General features: G+C 43.2%; 1 protein-coding gene across 5 annotated transcripts in view; it reads left to right on the top strand.

The window, feature by feature from the left end:
- The window catches only part of SS3 (starch synthase 3), a 125958-nt gene that overhangs the window by 53411 nt on the left and 52236 nt on the right, over positions 1–20311 (top strand). For 4 of the 5 annotated variants that reach the window (XM_087683159.1, XM_087683158.1, XM_087683160.1 and 1 more), the window contains 3 exons: positions 17997–18167; positions 18279–18407; positions 18547–18729. In XM_087683159.1, coding sequence (XP_087539285.1) covers positions 17997–18167; positions 18279–18407; positions 18547–18729 — 483 coding nt within the window. The remainder of the gene's footprint in view (positions 1–17996; positions 18168–18278; positions 18408–18546; positions 18730–20311) is intronic. The other variant, XM_087683161.1, reaches the window with a different exon arrangement.

Genomic DNA, 20311 nt, shown 5'->3' with positions numbered 1-20311 from the left:
GAAGAATTAAGGCCTCACCAATGGAACCTAGCCCCAATCAGAGAAGAAACTAAGACCGAACTGATGCAAATAGATAATACCAAATTCTAGCCCTTGACCCCACAAGAAAAGCAAAGACGAAGAGAGAATTATCTATGTCTATATTGTGAAAACCCTGGACACATCACCCTAAATTGCCCAAATAAGAGGGTAAGAAACCCAAGAGTTACTGCAGCCATCCTCGGGTAGGAAAACAAGGATGTCCGGTTGTAAATGACATCGTACAACAACCGGACCTTGATATAAGAAAGGGTCTTTTGATCCTAGCCACACCCATGGAAGCTTTTCTTGTCACAGTCTAGATGATTGCTGTTGAGAAAGATCCTTTTTGTCAAAGCCGTGGTTGACTTCGCAGCCTTTGCATGTTTCATTGATGATGGCTTTGTGAATAGATACCAGATTTTAGTACTCCAAAAGATCAATCTTGCACTAGCTCAAGTCGTGGATGGAAGATCTCCAGCATTTGGAGATACTATCAAGGAAACACGACCACTCGTGGTAACTCTTGGTGATCACAAATCTCGTGTATGCTCTAATGTCATATCCAGTCCCACAAATCCAATCATCCTTGGGATGTCTTGACTAAAGAACACAACCCAGAAACTGATTGGGGTAAGGAAAAGATTGCACGTCGTGAAAATCAAGAAAAGTTGGTATATCTAGGAGCCAAAGCCTTTATGCACACTGCGAGGTAGAAACTGACCTACATGATAGATCATATACCAACTCAAGAATCTAGTAAGGATGAGTCAGGCAAGCTACCAAGCCAGTATCAAGAATTCCAAGATGTCTTTGAAAAAAAGAATATGGATCTCTTGCCCGAACACAGATCATATGATTGTGCTATAGAACTCCATGAGGGGGCTTAACCACCTCTTGGACCCATCTACAGGCTATCCGTGATGAACTACTCCTAGTCCACCCAGATCCTACCAAGCCATTTTTCTTGGAGATTGATGCATTAGAGTATGCCTTAGGAGCCATCTTGTCCCAACATGGAGATGATGGCCATATGCATCTAGAGGCATTCCACTGACGGAAGGAGATAAACTATGAGCTCCATGATAGAGAACTCCTTTCCATTGTAGATGCCTTTGATACTTGGCGTCCTCATCTAGAGGATGCAGCCCATAAAGTTATCGTCTATACAGATTACAAAAATTTAGAATACTTTATGACAATCTGCATCCTCAATTGAAGAGAATCCCATTGAGTAACTTTTTATCTAGGTTTGACTTTGTCATCACGTGTCGCCCAAGACGCCAACAATGCCAATCAGATGCTTTATCAAGAAGATCCTACCTGGCACCTAAGAAGGGAAAAGAAACTTTTGATCAACAATGAGCAATACTACTCAAGTCAAAGCACCTCTAGCTAGTAGCCATCTTCAGTTGTCATCAAGACGACCCTACCTTGATCTAGTTAATCCATGAAGCGTTGCCACATAATGATTTGGCTAACAATGTCAAGAAAAAAAATCAAGAGGGAAAAGGAAATGAAGTTTGTGAGTTTTAGGAAACTAATTGATTGTTATACTATAAGGATCTACTTTACATCCCTCTAGGAAAGTTGAGACTTTAGGTACTTCAACAACGCCATGACATCCTAAAATAGGACGCTTTGGAGTTAGTAAGACCTTAGAGCTTATTTCAAGACATTTTTGGTGGTCCCTGATGTGGAAAGAAATTAAGGAATATATAAAATGATGTGATACCTACAATAGGGCCAAGGTACCTCATCACAAACCACATGGCCTCTTGCAACCCATTCCAGTGCGACCCTGGTCTTCTCTGTCCATGGATTTCATAACAGATCTTCCCAAATCAGACAAATATGATGCTATTCTTATTGTGGTAGATAGGTTCACAAAAATTACACATTTCATCCCTACCACCAAGACCATCATAGGTGCAGCTACCACTAGACTCTTCCTCAGATACATTTTGAGATTACATGGACTCTCGGACGACATCATTAGTGATCGGGGTCCCCAATTTATATCTAGTTTTTGGAAGAGCCTTTGCAACCTCCTTAGAGTCCAAGCTAGTTATCCATAGCCAATCATCCATAGATTGATGGCCAAACAAAATGGATAAATTAAGTCTTGGAACAATATCTCCGTTGCACCATCAATTACCATCAAAATGATTGGTTTGAGCCCTTGTCCTTTTTATTGTTTGTTTATGATAATAGCATCCATGCATCTACTAATCAAACTCCTTTCTTTGCAAACTATGGCCAGCATCCAAGGATGGATGTACATCTCTCCAATCAAGTAAAGAACCCTGTCGCCTGAGATAAAGCTCAACATCTAGCAGATATATACCAAGAACTCAAGCAACAAATCCAAAAGGCTCAGAATTAGTACAAGCACTATGTGGGCCAACATCGTCTCTAACATCTAGCATACAAAGTGATAAAGTATGGTTACTCAGGCATAACCTCTGGACAACAAGGCCCTCCACCAAGCTAGACCACTAGAGATTTGGGCCCTTCACTCATAGCCCAGATCAACCCAGTTGCTTACCGACTCCAACTTCCCAGCACCATGAAGATCAACCCAGTCTTTCATGTTTCCTTGCTTGAGCCATACCATAGCTCACCACTGAGGGGGGAGAGATCTAATCCCCCACCAGTTGTCCAGATTGAAGATCATGAAGAATTTGAGGTCGAGCATGTCTTAGACTCGAGAATCTCTCGAGGTCAATTGGAATACCTTGTTCACTTGAAAGGATATGATACCAATGATCGCACTTGGGAACTTGTAGAATATCTCCAAAGAGCATCTCTCAAAGTTAAAGAATTTCGCAAGAGGAATCCAACGAAAGTTGGACCAAACCACCAAGCCGCTCCTCGTAGAACTCGCTGTTAGAGGAGGGGGTGATGTCATGGACATGGCATGATCAAGTGTATGGGTTAATTCTTGCTCATGCCATATGAATCGACACTCCATGCGAATGCACCCTTAACAGGACATCCTCGAGCCAACCATACGAATCCACCCTTGCCATGTCATCATAGAATCTTCTAGAAGATATGTGATGTCATTGCTTGCATCATCGATGACGTCATCATGGAACATTCTAGAGATCTTTAGCCGCCCTCCAATACCTATAAAAGAAGGGGCTCGCCATAGAGCTTCTCAATCTTGCCAATGCCAATCTTAGGAGCTCAAGGAGTCGAGACCACCAAGTAAGAAACTTTGAGTTCTAGTTCTAGTTCTTGTCTAGTCATGGTATCTAGTCTTGTCTTGTCATCTATTATACTCTTATCATCTTGTCACCTTGTAATCTTGTAGTACGCGATCTTGTCTAGTATTGTCTTCTTTCTTGTTCATCACCGTGGAGGGAGATCTTGTAATTCTAATATCTTGTATCCATACCTACGGTCCGGAGTTGTGGAATCCTTCATATCCTATCGAGTCTTGTTGTCTATACCTACGGTCTCGGGTTGTGGGATTTCCCGTATCTTGTTAAGTTATCATTGTAACTTGTGCCCCTATATGGGATTATCTTGAAATCAGAATTCTTGTAACAAATCTTGCATCTAGTCTAGTCTCTCGAGCACAGTCTAGTGCTCTCATAACAATGGTCTAGGAGGCTTCAACCCATTGATAATCTCATGATGATAGCTATTAACATAAGTGATTCAGATTGGGCTGGTGGTACAAACACTAGGTAGAGTCTAGTAGTGGACATTGCTTCTTTTTGGGCCGTTCATGCAATTCTTGGCTAAGCAAGAAACAACCTATAGTGGCTACCTTGTCTTGTGAGGTTGAGCACAGGGCAGTTTTCATGTCAAAAGTGGAATGTGTATGGTTGGACAAATTGTTGGCTGATCTACATTTACCATTGGGGGGTCCTATGAGGGCCGAGTACAGGGGAGCCTTCATGGCAACATGGAATGTGTATGGTTGCACAAATTGTTGGCTGATCTACATTTACCATTGTAGGGTCCTACACCCATTCTTTTTGACAGTTAGAGTGCTATTGCAGTGGCACGAAATCCTGTGGTTCATGCTCGCACGAAACATATTGAGGTGCATTACCAATATGTTAGAGAGAGATGCTATGCAGAAGAGATCAGCTTGATATATGTTTCTACACAAAAAGTGTTGTAGACATTTTCACCAAGGCACTACCTCATGAGAAGTTTGAGGCTTTTCGCAAGTCGTTAAACTTGCTATCCTTTGGGGATTGATCATTCGTGTACTTTACCACATTGGCACTAGAGGGGGGTGTTAGAATTTGCCAATTCTATGGGTAGTGTTCAATGTTTTAATCTTTAGCTCTTTTTCAATTCTTAATGTGAACACAACTAAAGTTATAAGTTGTGTTACCACTCTTAGAGTTAGAGTCTGAGTTAGTTAACTCAAGTTGAGTTAGTGCTAGGTCTATCTTAGACCTATCTTGTACCTTTCATTCTCATTCTTTTAGTTCAACAAGTATACTCTACTCTTTTGCTTCAACACACTCTCATTGTCTCTCTTTTCTCTTCTCCATAGCTGGTTGTCATTTTTCAACACATCCACCCTTCCATTTACAGATTGACATCCAGTGCTATGAATTCTTCAAAGGCAGATGGATAAACCATTGGGTGCTCCTCTTTTGGCATCATCGACACCTGCACCGATGCTTGCTGACATGGACCTTTGCTCCCTACTCCCTCGGTGTATATGTGTCTACCCCCAAGCACTCGTTGTGCCACCTCTCTCTTCTAGGCCACATAGTTTATGATGCACTAGCTTTCAGCTTTTTATGCTCATGGCGATAAGACACATCCGATGTGCACCAAGTCCTTTTGAGCCACAAGAGGATTGATGAGTACCCCGGCATCCTCGTGTGACCATCGCAATGCGCTACTGAGGTTGCTTCTACTTCTTCTAGGGTTTCATGAATGCCACCTGGACAACTCGCGGTTCTGCAGTCTGCTCCCCTAAGAGACAATGATTGTTGGATATTGTTCCTTCGACAGTTTGATCCTTCACGAGACAATGGCTGTTCGACACCTTCCATTACTTTGGCTCCACAGTCCACTCCACTGCGAGATAGTGACTGTTGCCTACCCTTAGCTCCGCATGAGCCTTCCCTTTCCCCATCCTCAACTACTCAGGTTCAAGAGGCCACCTCTGGGAGTTCTTCAACATCTTCGATACCCTAGACACCTTCTTTGGCATGATCAATAACACTTCCTTTGTCATCGGATGATTCGGAGTCCGTGATTCATGAGTTTTTATATTCCCTTTCTCGTAGAGGGGAATTTAGAGGGGTGTGTACCCTTTTTGCCCTCAGAGGGGGCACCCTTGCACCTCCACCTTGAGGGGGGCTACCTCCTCATCACATGAAGTTCGTCACCCAACCTTTTACTCTTTTGGGATGGCTATCTTTGAGTAGTCATTTCACCTATTGATACCCAAGATCTTTAAGCACCACCTAGATTAGGGCCTTGGAGGTTAGCCGCAACTTGGTAACTCAACCTTCGAATCCCTTCCAGCATGGGGTTTCGGAGCTAGTGGCTTCTCTCTTGAGGTGGAGTCAGGTTCTCCAACTCATCCCCTCTACTGTTCCTTACTATAGGTTACCTTTTAGGTGGACATCTTAGATCATCAGGATTCTTTGTATCTTCATTGCCTCTCTCTTCGCTCCTCTTTGTTCATCCCTTTTTGGAAGGTGTTGAGAAACCACTTCTTCAGTGTACACACTTCATTTAGGGTTTCGCACTGACAGCCCCAAAAAGGGTTGGAGTCCACATTTTGGCTACTTTTTCAGTGGGGTGTCCACTCAGGGGTGCGCCACCCTAGACAGCTTATGCCTATAAATTGGTAGTCATTTCATTCATTCATCACCACCTTCTTCTGTCACCACCATCACTTTAGTCATTCTTCACTCCTCTTTTTCCGTCACTTCGACACTCTTCTCTCCTCATGCCGTTGCTACCCACACCCCTATTGGACGACATCGTAGTTTGTTGCCTTCTTCCACCATCTCTTGCTTGGGGTCATCTCTCCCACATCTAGCGACATGTTCTTTTTGTGTTTTGCATCTCCGGAGCATCTCCACTAGCAAGCATCATCTTTTTTTCATCTGACGTCACCTTACTATCTATGTTTGGCAATTTAGAGGGCTTTACGTATCTTGGCATCATCACTGTCAAGCTTGGCGTCAGGTTTCCTACATAGGTGTCAGTCTTCACCTGTTGGTGTCAGCATCTATCTTTGTGTTTGGCAGATAGGAGGCATCTGACATTTGTGTTTTGCAAAGTGGCCAACTCCGCGGTGTTTGAGAACTGCGGTTCGCTCCCTCGACAGCCAGCTGGTGATCATCTTCTTTATCTCCGATGGCATCAGAGGATTGTGGTTCGCTCTCTCTACAATTGTCCTTCACCTTCCACTGATTATTTTGATAGCTCATTCCCCGGAGGACTACGTTTCGCTCCTTTCACTGTGCAAATTCCCCAGAAGTGCTGCCCTTGGATTCAGACAGGACAATGCTATTGATCTTCTGAGCTTCAGCTGCATTGTATTAACTTTTCTTCTCATGGCATGATTTGGCGTATCGTCACCGTGTTCTTCTTGTTTTTTTGAGTTTCTCTTCTCTCTGCCCCCCTTTTCCTATCCTCTTCCTTCTTGCTCGCCTAGCTCGTGTGCTCATGGAAGTTGGTTCTTCAAAAGGTTGAGTGGCACCCACTTGAGGATCGTTTGGCTGCTAACTCTTTTAGATGGAATTGCTAGTAGTGTCCAAGCTGATTTTGTGGGATGGGAAGCAAGAGGCTCACCCTAAATTAAATTGCATAGCACGACTAGGCTTATCTTTGGTTTCTAATACCACTTTGGGGGCTTGCTAGGGGTTGATGCCTTTTCACACTACCAAGAGGCTTCTTCACATCCCTCAAGGTTATAGGGACTTGCAGAACCATCTTTCGACGACACTGCAGCCTAAAGAGCCCTTCCCTATCCTCATTCTTGATCGACTGTGGTAGGAATGGGACTTGGCAGGTTGACTCTAGTTGGAAAAGGCTTGGGCTAATCAAGTAAACCATCTTATGATTAAGGACTACTATTGGCTAGTCACTAAGGGCAATATTGTGTGGCGCATGCACAAATCTCGGCATTGGTGGAAAATAACTATCATAGAGGGTTGCTTCAATAAGAGATTGTACCAAAGTAAAGTCTTCCTTTGGCATGTCATGTTTGATGGGCTGCTGGCACTTGCAAAATGCCACATCTCAAATGAGACTTCTTTTTTCTACCTCACAATTGCAAAGACTTCTTGCCACCGTTTTCTTTCAGACTTAGAAAATTTGGTCCCTATTATTTGCTATTTGGTGGGATGTGCTTGACACATGACTATGCCCCTTTGATTGGTGGCCCAAATACCCTGCTTTGGCACAATCACATATGAAGATTCTATTTTCGTTCTTTTGTTTCTGGGGTGGTTGGAAAATTGGACAACTTGGAATGCTTTTGTTTTTGATTTTGCATCTGGGATGCAAACTCACCTTGCCAAGTTGAAAGGTTTTCTACATTGACAGCTTGACCCTATTCAGTACATTGATCTCCTTTCCAGGGAGGACTTGGTCCCTTGGCATACGGCAATCTCTGTTGCTTGCTGTGACTTTTGTACTCTTTTAGTTATTTGAACTTTTGTAAGGCGAGGTTATGCATGATGGCCTAGAGCCATCCTGCATCCTGTATGTTACATTAATAAATGCAACTTATGGGGAAACAACACGAGAGATGACCGTCTGGGAGCCTTGGGTGCCTGTACGGGTTTTGGGGGGACTTAGGAATGGAAATAGGAACAAGGCAATTCGAAAGAGAGTTATTAATTAGTATAACTCCTAAGAAATTGACAGCTGACAACATGCTAGACACGCATGGTTCCTGAATTCTCCTAAGTGTGGTTGGGTGGAGAAACGAAGACAGACCTCTCGTGCTTTAGAAGGGTGTCGACCGAAGAAAGCTCAGTAGAAATTTAATACTGGTATCAGAGCCACTTCGATCACGTCTTGCGTTGGCGATTGCAGTCGGGCCACACCAATCGCCACTTCCTGTGTTGGCGACTGTAGTCGGGCCACGTTCCGCCAAAACGATCATGTCTCGCCTCTAGTCGTTTCGGCCACGTCTTGCGTCAATATGGGCCACATTAATCATAATTCCGGCCACGGCCTTGTTCCCACGCGACGGTTGTGGTGTTTAGTCACATGCTAATCCAGCGCTCTTGCCGACAAGCTTTGTTCCCACGCGACCTACACACAACCAGTGTTAAAAGATATGAAATCCCCTTAGTTTCATGGGGAGGAAAAAGATAGAAATAAAGATACTATCTTTAACTTCCTCCAAAAATGGGAGGATTTGCACAAATTAAAGAATACTGCACCACATCTCCAAGTGCTGGAGGCCAGTTTAACTTTGGGGCCAAAAGCATATAAATGGTGGAGAACTTTAAAGGAGGCAAATAAAATACCTGAAACTTGGGCTCAATTTGAATCGGTCTTTTTGAAAGAATTCCTTCTTGAAAATGAAATGGAAAGAAATTGGGAAGATTGGGATTTTGTCAGACAAAACAGAAGACCTTTGCTGATATATCTCGAGGAATATCATGAGATAATCCTCAAATTGGAAGGAATAGATGAATTTCAAAAGACAAGAGGATTCATAAGGGGACTAGATAAGGCCTGTAAAAAGGAAGTGAAAAGGAGTTCACCCAAGATGCTTGAAGAGGCAATTAAATTTGCATTAATCAATGAAGATAATATGCGTCCAGGTGCACTCACTAGTCTCACTGATACGGAGCCCAAGACTAAGGAATTTGAGACCTCAAAATTTGTAGGCAAATCCAAAAGGAAAATGCCATTCCTTAAGGGTAAGAAACAACCCTTTGAAAAGAAACAATATGTAAGGCCGAAGCTAAGTCAAGATGACTTTGATAAGGAAAAAAAAAAGGCTGTGTTTCATTTGCCTATCCCCTAACCATGCTGCTTGGAATTGCCCTCAAAGAAAGAAGGGGGAAGATAAAGGAAAGGATAAGGACAAAGGCAAGGGAAAAGAGAAACAAATCTATGTAGTGCAGACCCTAGAATTAAAGGGGCATGAAAAGTATAAATATTTAGAGGTCTTGCACAAGGATGTACAACACAGGTGTTGTATGTCAACTTCTATGTGGCAGCCTACCTTCGGGCCACACGATTTAGTTAGAGTGTATGGATTGATAGTTGGAAAGAGGATTAGAGTCATGATTGATGACTCTGCCACCCACAACTTCATAAATTATGCACTTGTCAAAAAGTTGAAACTTCCCCAACAACAGAGTGAGCATCAATATGTTGTTCGTATGATGCAAGGTCAGGATAATAAAATATGGGATACAATAGTATCCAATTTGGAAATCGAGATCCAAGGATATAAAGATAAGCTTGATTTCCAAATTATGAATATGGAAAGAGCCGATATTACTTTAGGGAGGGAGTGGCTATGGGGATTGGAATCATCCTTACAGCGTAGTCATCATCATAATACACTAGAATTTGAAAGGGATGGTAAGACTTTTGTAATTCAAGGTGAACATGAAGTATCTGATAACCCTTTGATGTGTTCCTTTGAAGTTCAGAAGCTAATAAAGAAGGAAATTTGTGAGGTATATATGTTATGGTCTTTTCCTGTATAGGACACTTTTACTTCTTGTAATATAAAGCAACAATTTTCTTATGTTTGTGAGTTGAATGTGAATAATGAATTAAGTGGTTTGTTAGATGAATTTAAAGATGTGTTTCCTTCTGATTTACCAAGTGGCCTTCCACCAGATAGGGGTGATATAAATCACCCAATGGACATAGATAGGGATATACACCCTGTTTCTAAACCACCTTATAGGCTAAGTGAAACACAACACCAAGAAGTGGAAAGACAAATTAAGGATTACCTTGATAAAGGATTTATACAACCCAACAATTCACCTTGGGCTTCGCCAATTTTATTGGTAAAGAAAAAAGATGGTTCTATGCGACTTTGTGTTGATTATAGAGCACTTAATAAAATAATGGTGAAGAATAAATTTCCAATGCCCAGAATGGAAGATCTTTTTGATAAATTACAAGGAGCAAAATTCTTCACAAAGATTGACTTAAGATTAGGCTATCAAGAAGTAAGGCCCAGGATGTTCCTAAGACCACATTTCGTACTAGATACGAGAATTATGATTTTTTGGTGATACCTTTTGGCCTCACAAATTCACCAGCTACATTTATGAAGCTAATGAATAGTGTGTTACGGCCCTATCTAGGACGCTTTGTAGTAGTCTTTTTGGATGATATCTTGATTTTTAGTAAATCAAGAGAAGAACATTTGGAACACTTAGGGTTAGTATTTCAATTGTTAAGAATCCATTCTCTTTATGTGAAGAAAACTAAATGTGAATTCTTCGCACAAGAGGTCAAATATTTGAGGCATATTATCTCGAAAGAGGGAATCGAGATGGATCCAGAAAAAGTAAGGGCAATTATTGAATGGCCATCTTCAAGGAACCTGGAAGAGCTACAGATCTTCCTAGGTTTAACTGGATTTTATTGTAGATTCATTCAAGATTATGCCAAGATAGGCGTTCCAATGACGAACCAACTTAAAGGGAAAGGGAAGAGCTTTAATTGGGGAACAGACCAAAACGAAAGTTTTAAAAAACTTAAGGTAGCTATTGCTACAGCTCCAGTATTATTAATTGTGGATCCCAATAAACCATTCGTGGTTGAAGCTGATGCCAGTGATAGGGCAGTAGACGCGGTCTTATTATAAGAAGGTTGACCAGTTGCTTTTGAAAGCAAGAAATTAGACCGTGCAAAATGGAATTATTCTATTTATGAGAGGGAGCTGTATGCAATAGTACATGCAATGAGAAAATGGAGGCACTATCTGTATGGTGCCAAACTTTTGATTTTGTCGGATCATGAAAGCATTAAGTGGCTTAATGACCAACCGGATCTACAAGGGCGTAAAGCCAAATGGGCCAAACTTCTCCAAGAGTTCGACTATGAGATAAGGTATAGAAAAGGAAAGTACAATATAGTGGCTGATGTGCTCAGCAGAATGCCCATCATTAATGAATTGAGTTTTACTCAGTTCACTTCCGATTTGCTTGAATCCTTAAAAGGGAAATGCCAGGTTGATCCGGCATATTCCAACATATGGGAAGCAATAAGGGCCTCCATTGATGAAGGAACATCTGAGGATGTTCAACAAGGAAATGGAGCATGAGGGGTTGCTTAAATGGGATTCAAGTGGAAGAATTTTACCATTGATAATGGTTATTTACTCTACAAGGGTAGGGTATGTGTCCTGAAAGATGAAGAAATAAGGCGCCAGATACTCTTTGAGTGTCATGATACCCCTAATGCGGGACATCCAGGAGTTAATAAGACTTATAGTCTTATTAAAAGGTAGTTCTATTGGCGTGGAATGAATAAGGACGTCCTTGACTATGTGGTCAAATGTAATAAATGCCAGGTTAATAAAGCTAAAAGATTGAAAATGGGAGGATTTCTCCATCCATTAGAGATTCCTTCGGGAAAATGGGAGAGTATTTCCATGGACTTTATTATCGCATTACCTAGGACACAGAGGGGGCTCGACTTTGTGTGGGTGATTGTGGATAGGTTAACCCAAATGGCTAGGTTTATTCCAACTTCAACTGATGTTAAAACACCAAAATTGGCTAGATTGTTCATAGAGAACATATACCGATTGTATGGCCTTCCGGCAAATATAGTTTCTGATTGGGATAGAAAATTTGCAAGTCAATTTTGGCGCGCTGTATTTAGGAAGTTGGATACTAAACTTAGCATGAGCACGGCGGAGCACCCGTAAATTGAAAGGGTTAACCAAATCCTTAAAGATATGTTGAGAGCATATGTAAGAAAGGAAAACTAATTGGGAAGAGTATTTACCGATAGCAGAGTTTGCATATAATAGTGCCAAACTCTCTTCCACTGGATATAGTCCATTTATGCTCATGTATGGGTTTTAGCCCAGAGCTCTTCATGTAGTAGGACTGCATAAGGAAAGGGTTCAAGTAGCAAAGGATTTTTTGGAGGATATGAATAGTATGTTAAAATTTACTCAAGAAAATATTAACAAAGCTCAAGACCGAGCTAGAGCTTATGTAGATCCTCACCGAAGAGACATCTTGTTTGAGGAAGGGGAATTAGTCTATCTTAAGGTGCCTAAACAACTGAAACCATGAAAACGGGACGATGTCCAAAGCTTTTACCTAGGTATTGTGGTCCTTTCACAATACTTAAGAGGATGGGGAAACATGCTTACAAGCTCCAACTGCCTGCTGGTAGTAAAACACATCCAGTTTTCCATGTAAGCAAGCTAAGAAAGAAGCTGGGTGATATGGATAATCTAATCTTAAATGATAACATTGAGGAGCTATTGGGCGACCAATCTATTCCACATGAACTAGAAAGAATTTTAAATGTTCGTAAGAGACGAACAAGGAATACTATTTATCAAGAATATTTGGTGAAATGGAAAGATTGTTCAGAAGAAAGCTCAACATGGGAGTGAGTAAGTACTTTAAGGAAAAGGTTTCCCAAAATACAGTTGGACCTCCCAAGTACCGTTTTCGAGGATGAAACCGATTCTTAAGGGGGAGGAAATGTTACATTAATAAATGTAACTTATGGGGAAACAGCACGAGAGATGACCGTCCGGGAGCCTTGGGCGCCCATACGGGGTTTGGGGGGCTTAGGAATGGAAATAGGAACAAGGCAATTCGAAAGAGAGTTATTAATTAGTATAACTCCTAAGAAATTGACAGCTGGCAACATGCTAGACACGCACGGTTCCTGAATTCTCCTAATCGTGGCTGGGTGGAAAAACGAAGACAGACCTCTCGTGCTTCAGAAGGGAGTCGGCCGAAGAAAGCTCAGCAGAAATTTTATACTGTACTTTTTTTGTAATTAGTACAATTACCTATTATGAAAGAAAAAAGAGAATGGAAGGACACCCTAGCCAGCGAGCAGCAGAAATCGTGTGAGAGAGAGAGCACTTGATCACACAGATCATGTGCAGGTACACAGGACATGCCTGCAGGCTGTGATGGTCCAGTCCTGGCCTGTGCCCACACATTTTGCTTTGCCTGTTGTCTGGGCAGCTCTAACATCAGCTCCTCCTACCACTGCTGAGGATTATTGGGATTTCTCAAACATGAGGCACTGTCCAAGAAATTCAGGTCTTCAAACGGCTGCAGCTGCACTGCATGTGACACAGAGTATCCTTGACAGAGACAGAGGGTGACCCCTGCAGGCCAGTGCGCTGCCGCCCACACATTTTGCTTTGCCTGTTGTCTGGGCAGCTCTAACATCAGCTGCTTCTACCACTGCTGAGGATTATTGGGATTTTTCAAACATGAGGCACTGTCCAAGAAATTCAGGTCTTCAAACAGCTGCAGCTGCACTGCATGTGACACAGAGTATCCTTGACAGAGACAGAGGGTAACCCCTGCAGGCCTGTGTGCTGCCTGCCTGCCATGTAGGTCACCTGTTGGGCAGAGTCCTGTCCGTGGGCTATCTGCAGTCCTGCCCTGTAGGGTGCCATCCGCAGGAAATAGTACAGGCTGTCCTGCTCGTCCTGAGTCCATACAGCCGTCTGTCCAGCATCCTCTGGTTCCCTGCACCTTTTTGTGCCTGCCCTGCTGCCCAATCAGGCACCTGCAGCTCACAGGCAGTCTACCCTGTGCCTTGCTGCTTCGTGCCCAGCCTGCAGTGTGATAGCTCAGGAAAAAATGTAGAGATGGGTGGATGGTGTTTATTGGACATGAGACACACCTGCACAGTGCTGCATCAGTGCAGAAATGGACACCACTTGTAGCATTGATATGGATTTTCTTGATCAGCACTTGGCTGGGCTAGAAAGTAAGGATGCTTTGGATTCGGATTCGGAGTCTCGAGCTGAGGATATTCCGGAGGATGCTGAAGGTGTTGAAGTAGGCAAGCATTGTAAGATAGTGTTGTCAGAGTGCAGCGGTGCAGAAGCATAAGACTGAAAGAGAGAGAACTCAGAGAGAGGAGAGAGAAAGAGACAGTGGAAGATGAAGATCTGCTGTATAAAGTGTGCTGTATACAAAGATATGCAGATATATACACGGGCGCAGTGCGCTGGACTGCGTGTCTCCACCTCGACGATGCAACCTGTTGTTCACCTTGAAGTCCGCTGCAGTCTGCACGATCTCTTGTCTGAAATCTGCGAACAGAGACAGAATCTGCACGTATCTCCAGCCTGGAACCTGCGTACAGAAGTGGAGTAGACTGCTGGAAAAAAATCGGCTATAAATAGCCAAAAAAACAGGCGCCCAATAAATGCAGGTCGGCTGCATTAAATGCAGCCGACTGCATTAAATGCAGCCGACTGCATTAAATGCAGCCGACTGTCCTGAAGCAGGTCGGACTGCCACGTGGCAGTCTGACTGGGCAGTCCGACTGGCTGCCCGACCAGGACCTGATCTCGCTAACAAGTGTTGGATCCTAAAGATACGGCTGTTTTGGAACCCTTGCAGCAGGTGGTTCTCCTCCTTTGCCAGGGCAGGGGGACATGTACCAAGGTGAGATGTCTCAACAAGATGTGTGTGCACCTTGCTCGCAGTCCAATGAGTCTTTCTTGTATATGCTTGCTACTACGAATAATCTCATGAATGATTATGCATGGAGAATGAAGGAAAAGCAAGTGCTTTACCGGATGGTGATCTTGTGGTGGCTGTCATGGGGATAGAAGTTGTATTATAATCGATTGCTGCCTTCCATGAGAGGGCAACCATCTTTTATTTTACGAAAGGACTCCTTTGATTCTCCGTATTAGATTATGGCTGCAATGAATGCTATTAAATGATGAGGCATGTCACACCGATACTCTAGGGCAAGTGCAAGCCTCTCTTGTAGGGGAGATTTATTGTCAGCTGGTCTTTCATGCAGCAATTGATGACTAGCATGGGCTTTGGTCCCCACAAGAGTACTCTTGTTGACACTATCAACCAAGGTGTAGTGGCACATGTTGCGCTTAATGGGGGAGTCATAGATGAGATTGCCTCATCTCGTTCTCTTCATCAAGGATGTCCTCTTAGTCCTCCATTGTTTGCATTGGTCAGTCACCTGATGCTCTCTTTGTGGGATAGGATGGCTGATGATGGGGAGATTGTTGGTTTACCTATTCCAAGTGGTCCTCAACTTCTAGGTCAATTATTAGCAGATGATTCCTTTATGTTTCTTAAGGTTGACCAGACCTACGTAAATTGGGCTATGGCTACTTGGTGTATGTTTGGTTTAGCCTCGGGCCTTTATATGAATGTTCAAAAATCTACATTGATTTCTTGTATGGAGATTGATTTGCAAGTATTGGGTTGGGAGAGAGTTGTTATTTCTAAAATTGATATTACTTGGCACTTGGGCTATCCCATTGGTGTGGACGTGCCTTCTAGAGCATCGCTTGATTGGATGTCCTTCTGTATTCATGAGGGCTTTATGTATTGGAAATCTCAAGGCTGGCCTCTTCATGTGCAGCTCAAAGTGGCTCAACCTATCATGATTAGTATGGCCTACTATTTTTTACCCTTGCTCCATTGGACCAAGAAGTCCCTCTTGGAATTGGTGCAGCCCATCTGCTTTTTGTTGTGGAGAAAGAAAGTCAATCATTTGGATGAGGTGTAGATATCTTGGCAGCATGTTACTACTCCTAAATGGTTGGGGGGAGCTGCTTTGTTGGATGTCAACTTTCATATGATAGCTCTGATTTTGACACTTTTGCAAGCTCTCTGTGTGCAGAGTCATCCTTGGACTGATGTTGTGAAATTTTTCCTTCAAGAGAATGGTATCTCCCATGGTTGCACGGTTATCCGAGCATCTTGGTGGCATGTGGTGAATTCAACACAGCCTTTTAAAACTTCAGAGTCATTCCTACTTACTCATTTGATTGCCTCATGGCGAGAGATTCTTTGTTTTACAGTTTGGCGTCCTCTTGATCTCCGGCAGGAGGCTAATTCATTGTATGAAGAAGTGCTGGCCACTTCCAAACTGCTGACATGCTGCCTGGCATCTATCTTGAATTGAAGATCTCCTGAAATGATTGTAGAGGGGGTCCTTCACCTCCTCCGAGTAGGCAAAGAAGCAAGCCCTAGATAGACTGTCCTCTCCTAGGCATTTCAGCCCGTCGTACAACTGGAAAGCATGGAAGAGCTCATCCTCATTGAAAGGGAGGAGTGATCATCCCATCTCATATGTCACTAGGGATGGGATGCAATCCTGATGCGGACAGACTGCTGAATCAGCACAAATGGCTGGGTGGCATTAGAAAGGTGAAAACAAAGCTGATCAGTGATGGAAATCAGGTTGCCTGGGTGAGAAAGGATGAAACAAAGTTTGGCAAGGTGATAAGCATGATATTGATGCTAAGAAGACACCCCAAATCAGGTCTCCTGTTGCAAAGTCATGATACTTAATAGATTTTGTAGGGGAGCAGTCCGAATGCCCTCTATAACTTCATAGTTCAACAGTTTCAATTTTCACCATTTGAGAGATGCCTCAAAAGGCAGTTCTTCAGTATTTAAGGGATCTCTCAAATTTTCATTTTTCACCATTTGAGAGATACTGGTCTATTTTTCATCATATACAAAGCAATATGTGGGGAAGAATTTTTTCTTAGTTAGGGTTTGGAAATGATTGACAGGAGCATGTATATATTGTGTGATAGGAAACACTTCAGAAGTGGCCTAGATTCCAGAGTGTGTTTTCATGAAATGGGGCAATGATGTCCTTTTTCGTATTTGGCTCCAGATCTATGGATTCAGCAAAGTTGTTCATTCCAGACCTGCAGGTCATCTTGCATCTTAGGTAACTCTTTGAGCTCAAGGTGTCGATAGGAGTCCTAACTTCTCTAGGATGTCCAATTTTCCAGGATGTCTAAGAACTCTATATCCAATGGATCTATGATATGAAAAAGTGGTACAATAGTTCATGACATGACTGACCATGGAAACAAAGGAAATAGAAGCAGTAAATGACGTAAGTGATACAGTTCAATAGTGCAGCGTAATCCTTTAGGGTATGATGTATCCAAAACATTATATCTCAAAAACATTGAAGTTGATGGGAGCAAATTAGGTACATTTTGTATGTTTTAGTGTGGGATCCAAGAAAACCAAACAGAACTAATGGCCATCTTTGACGTCTAGGACAAAAGGTGTGATGATATGTGTTATCACAGGAAATAAAGTCATATTGCTATCAACTGGACGCGACATCTTCTCGTGGCTTGATGTTGAAAGCAGTTTCCTGTGAAATCTCTCTCTCATAAAGAAGGAAGGAAATTAGCATTGTTATAACATGCAGCATTTATTAATTGTTCAATCGGATAAATGTACAACTCTGAAGAGCAAGATGAAGGTCATGAAGAAAGTAGCACGTATGATGAAGGATGATGATGTAAGTCAATCCCTGCACATGCCAAAGCATGTAGCTACAGTATGGGTGCTGGAACTGTGAAGTCTGGAAGGATGGTGGTAGAATGACTAAAGAGAGGTTGCCAAACTGACAGGTTGACCTAAAAGAGGCACACAACTCAATGTCTGGGATTGAAAAATGTATTTGGTCCACATCTTCAAGATATTCAAGTGAGAGATTAAGTGCCAACAATGTGAGCACCGAGAAGTAAAAGTTATATACCACTTCTAATTTTCTCCACCGAGATCATTTTGCAAGTGTGAACTTTGGATGGGATATCGATGGGGAAGGTGTATCAAAGTCTGTCTTATACAGTCTAAAATGGTGATATCAAGAATTGTGAAACTATTGCCTGTTCAAATGTAGTACCTATGAAAATATAATTACTCTTTGCTTTATTGAATTGTGCTGAGTTAGATGCTACAAGAGTGTTAACATCTTTGTCTGGCTATTAATGCTTAGTTTGGCTTTATTAGGACATCATTCACTGTCATGATTGGTCGAGTGCTCCTGTTGCCTGGCTATTTCGGGAACATTATAAGCAATCTGGCTTGTCCAATGCACGAATTGTTTTCACCATACATAATCTTGAATTTGGAACAGCACTTATTGGGAAAGCCATGGCCCATACTGACAAGGCAACAACAGTAAGAAATGTTTTTCCACTTGCATTTCCCACACGATTTGTTGCTTTGCATTTTTATACAGGGATTTTCCATATTGTTATAATATTTGATCTGAGATGGTCAGTTTTGCAGGTTTCAGAAACGTATGCAAAAGAAGTATCAGGAAATCCAGCCATTGCCCCTTACCTGTACAAGTTTCATGGCATCAGAAATGGCATTGATCTGGATATCTGGGATCCTTACAATGATCCTTATATTGCTGTAAGAATACCTCCTCGGCTACTATTTACATAGGGATGCATGACAAGTACTGATATTTGTGTGTCAAATATGCAGAGTAAATTAATTTTTAAGAGTTGTGTTTTCAGTTTGGCTTTGACATCTATTGCTTATCTTACAGGTACCATACACATCAGAAGATGTTGTAGAAGGAAAAAGAGCTTCAAAAGGAGAGCTGCAAAGAAGACTAGGCTTAGCACAAGCTGATCGACCATTGGTAGGCATCATCACACGTTTGACTGTACAAAAAGGGATTCATCTTATCAAGCATGCTATTTGGAAGACACTGGAACATGGTGGTCAGGTAACTATATGGGTTGTGGTAAACTGGATAGCTGTTCTCTGAGTATAGCTGCTATTCATTTTTGCAAATGTGCCACGAGCTACACATGGCAATTGTAACTTCTCTCTAGTTAGTTACTATGTTAGATGTTTACTTTTTTTTTTTTTTTGCAAGTAAAATGTGGCTGATTATATTACTCAGAAAAACTGATTACAAGGAGTGCTCATGCTCAACAGACTAGTTGGAGTAGATGAAAGTCACAAGTATATCATATATACAAGCCTCTCAAGGCGGTCTGGGGGGGATGGGGGCAAGCAGCCATTGGGGGGGGGGGGGGGTGTATCGCCATTTGGGGCTGCCTACCTGCATCACGAAAAACAGGTCCTGGCCGCCCCAAGTGCGCATGAAATGACATCGGAGCTCCTGACAAGCCCTGGAGTCGTTTTGCACACCTGATCCCATCGGTTGTGGAGGGAGTGGATGACGGAGGTCTAGAGCTCTGCTAAGGTCGTCTGTACTGAAAGTCTCTCTCCGCCGAAAGCCTCCTGACACCGCACCTTCCAGATGTGCCAACCAGTAAGACTCCCTATGATCTCCCATACCTCAGAGTGGTCTGCTGTGGGCTCCAGAACTTGGCGGATGGGTAGAGTCTCCAAACCGACCACTGCGCTCGACTCTGCCTCGATAATGAATATCGTGTCTTACATCCCGGCCTCATACAGAAGGTGGCGGCCGTGGCTAACTACCTGCTAGCAGAAAGCTCCCCATGAGATACATCCAAGGTTGGGTGCTATACGGCGAAGGATGCGGCATGCACCTCTCCACACGAGCTGCACCGCCTCACACGACCAAAGGCAGTGCTTTGGTGTTTCCAGAGGCTGCTGTGTGCAATGCATACAACCTCCCTCCTACATTTGGACAAGCCAACTTTCCACCGCCAAGCCTCCATGTGTCACTAGCCATATGAAATATGATACTCTTCTCGGCCTCCAACTATCTCAAAGGCGGCGTCAGAAGGTCCGTCAGAAAGGCTTCGTGATGCCGTGGTCCACCCAGTGCCTGCTATGAGACGGCGTCCAATCCATATCCTCCTCCATTAGTACGTGTCTGCCAATCATTGCTGTGTACTCCAGGAACCTCGTTGGCTTCTTAGCGACTGTTGTGGCCGGCCATAGCCACTCTTCTGGGTCCCACTCCAGCTCATCAAGTGGCCTGGCCTTCCAGATCCAGAGGTGTCACTCCCTGAGCTCCTGCCAGAAGAAAAAAGGGTCCAGCCGCCACCATGTCTTCCCCTGAAGGCCAGATGCCCCCCCTCTTGTACAGTGAAGAGGGTCCCAGGTGGAGCGCCGCCCACTCTACCTGCCACCTGTAGAGGGATGCCTGTTGGTGAAAACCTAGCGGCCAATATCTCCCCGGGCTCTATCGGCTCTTGTCTCGGGGGAGCAAGCCCCTCATGAGGTATTGCTGCGTCTATCACTTCTCCTCAGCTCTTCTCCTCTCTGGCAGCCAAATACTTGTTGCAGCACCTCCTCGTCCACCATCTTGTACACCTCCTACCATATCCGGATGATATGAGCCAGGCCAGCCTCCCAGCCAGCCTACT

The sequence above is a fragment of the Lygodium microphyllum genome, chromosome 8 (genome assembly GCF_053477565.2).
Source record: "Lygodium microphyllum isolate KBCC chromosome 8, Lygodium_microphyllum_v1.1.10, whole genome shotgun sequence".
Classification (NCBI taxonomy): domain Eukaryota; kingdom Viridiplantae; phylum Streptophyta; class Polypodiopsida; order Schizaeales; family Lygodiaceae; genus Lygodium; species Lygodium microphyllum.
The sequence above is the reverse complement of the archived record's forward strand: the minus strand, read 5'-3'. Positions and strand labels throughout refer to the sequence as shown.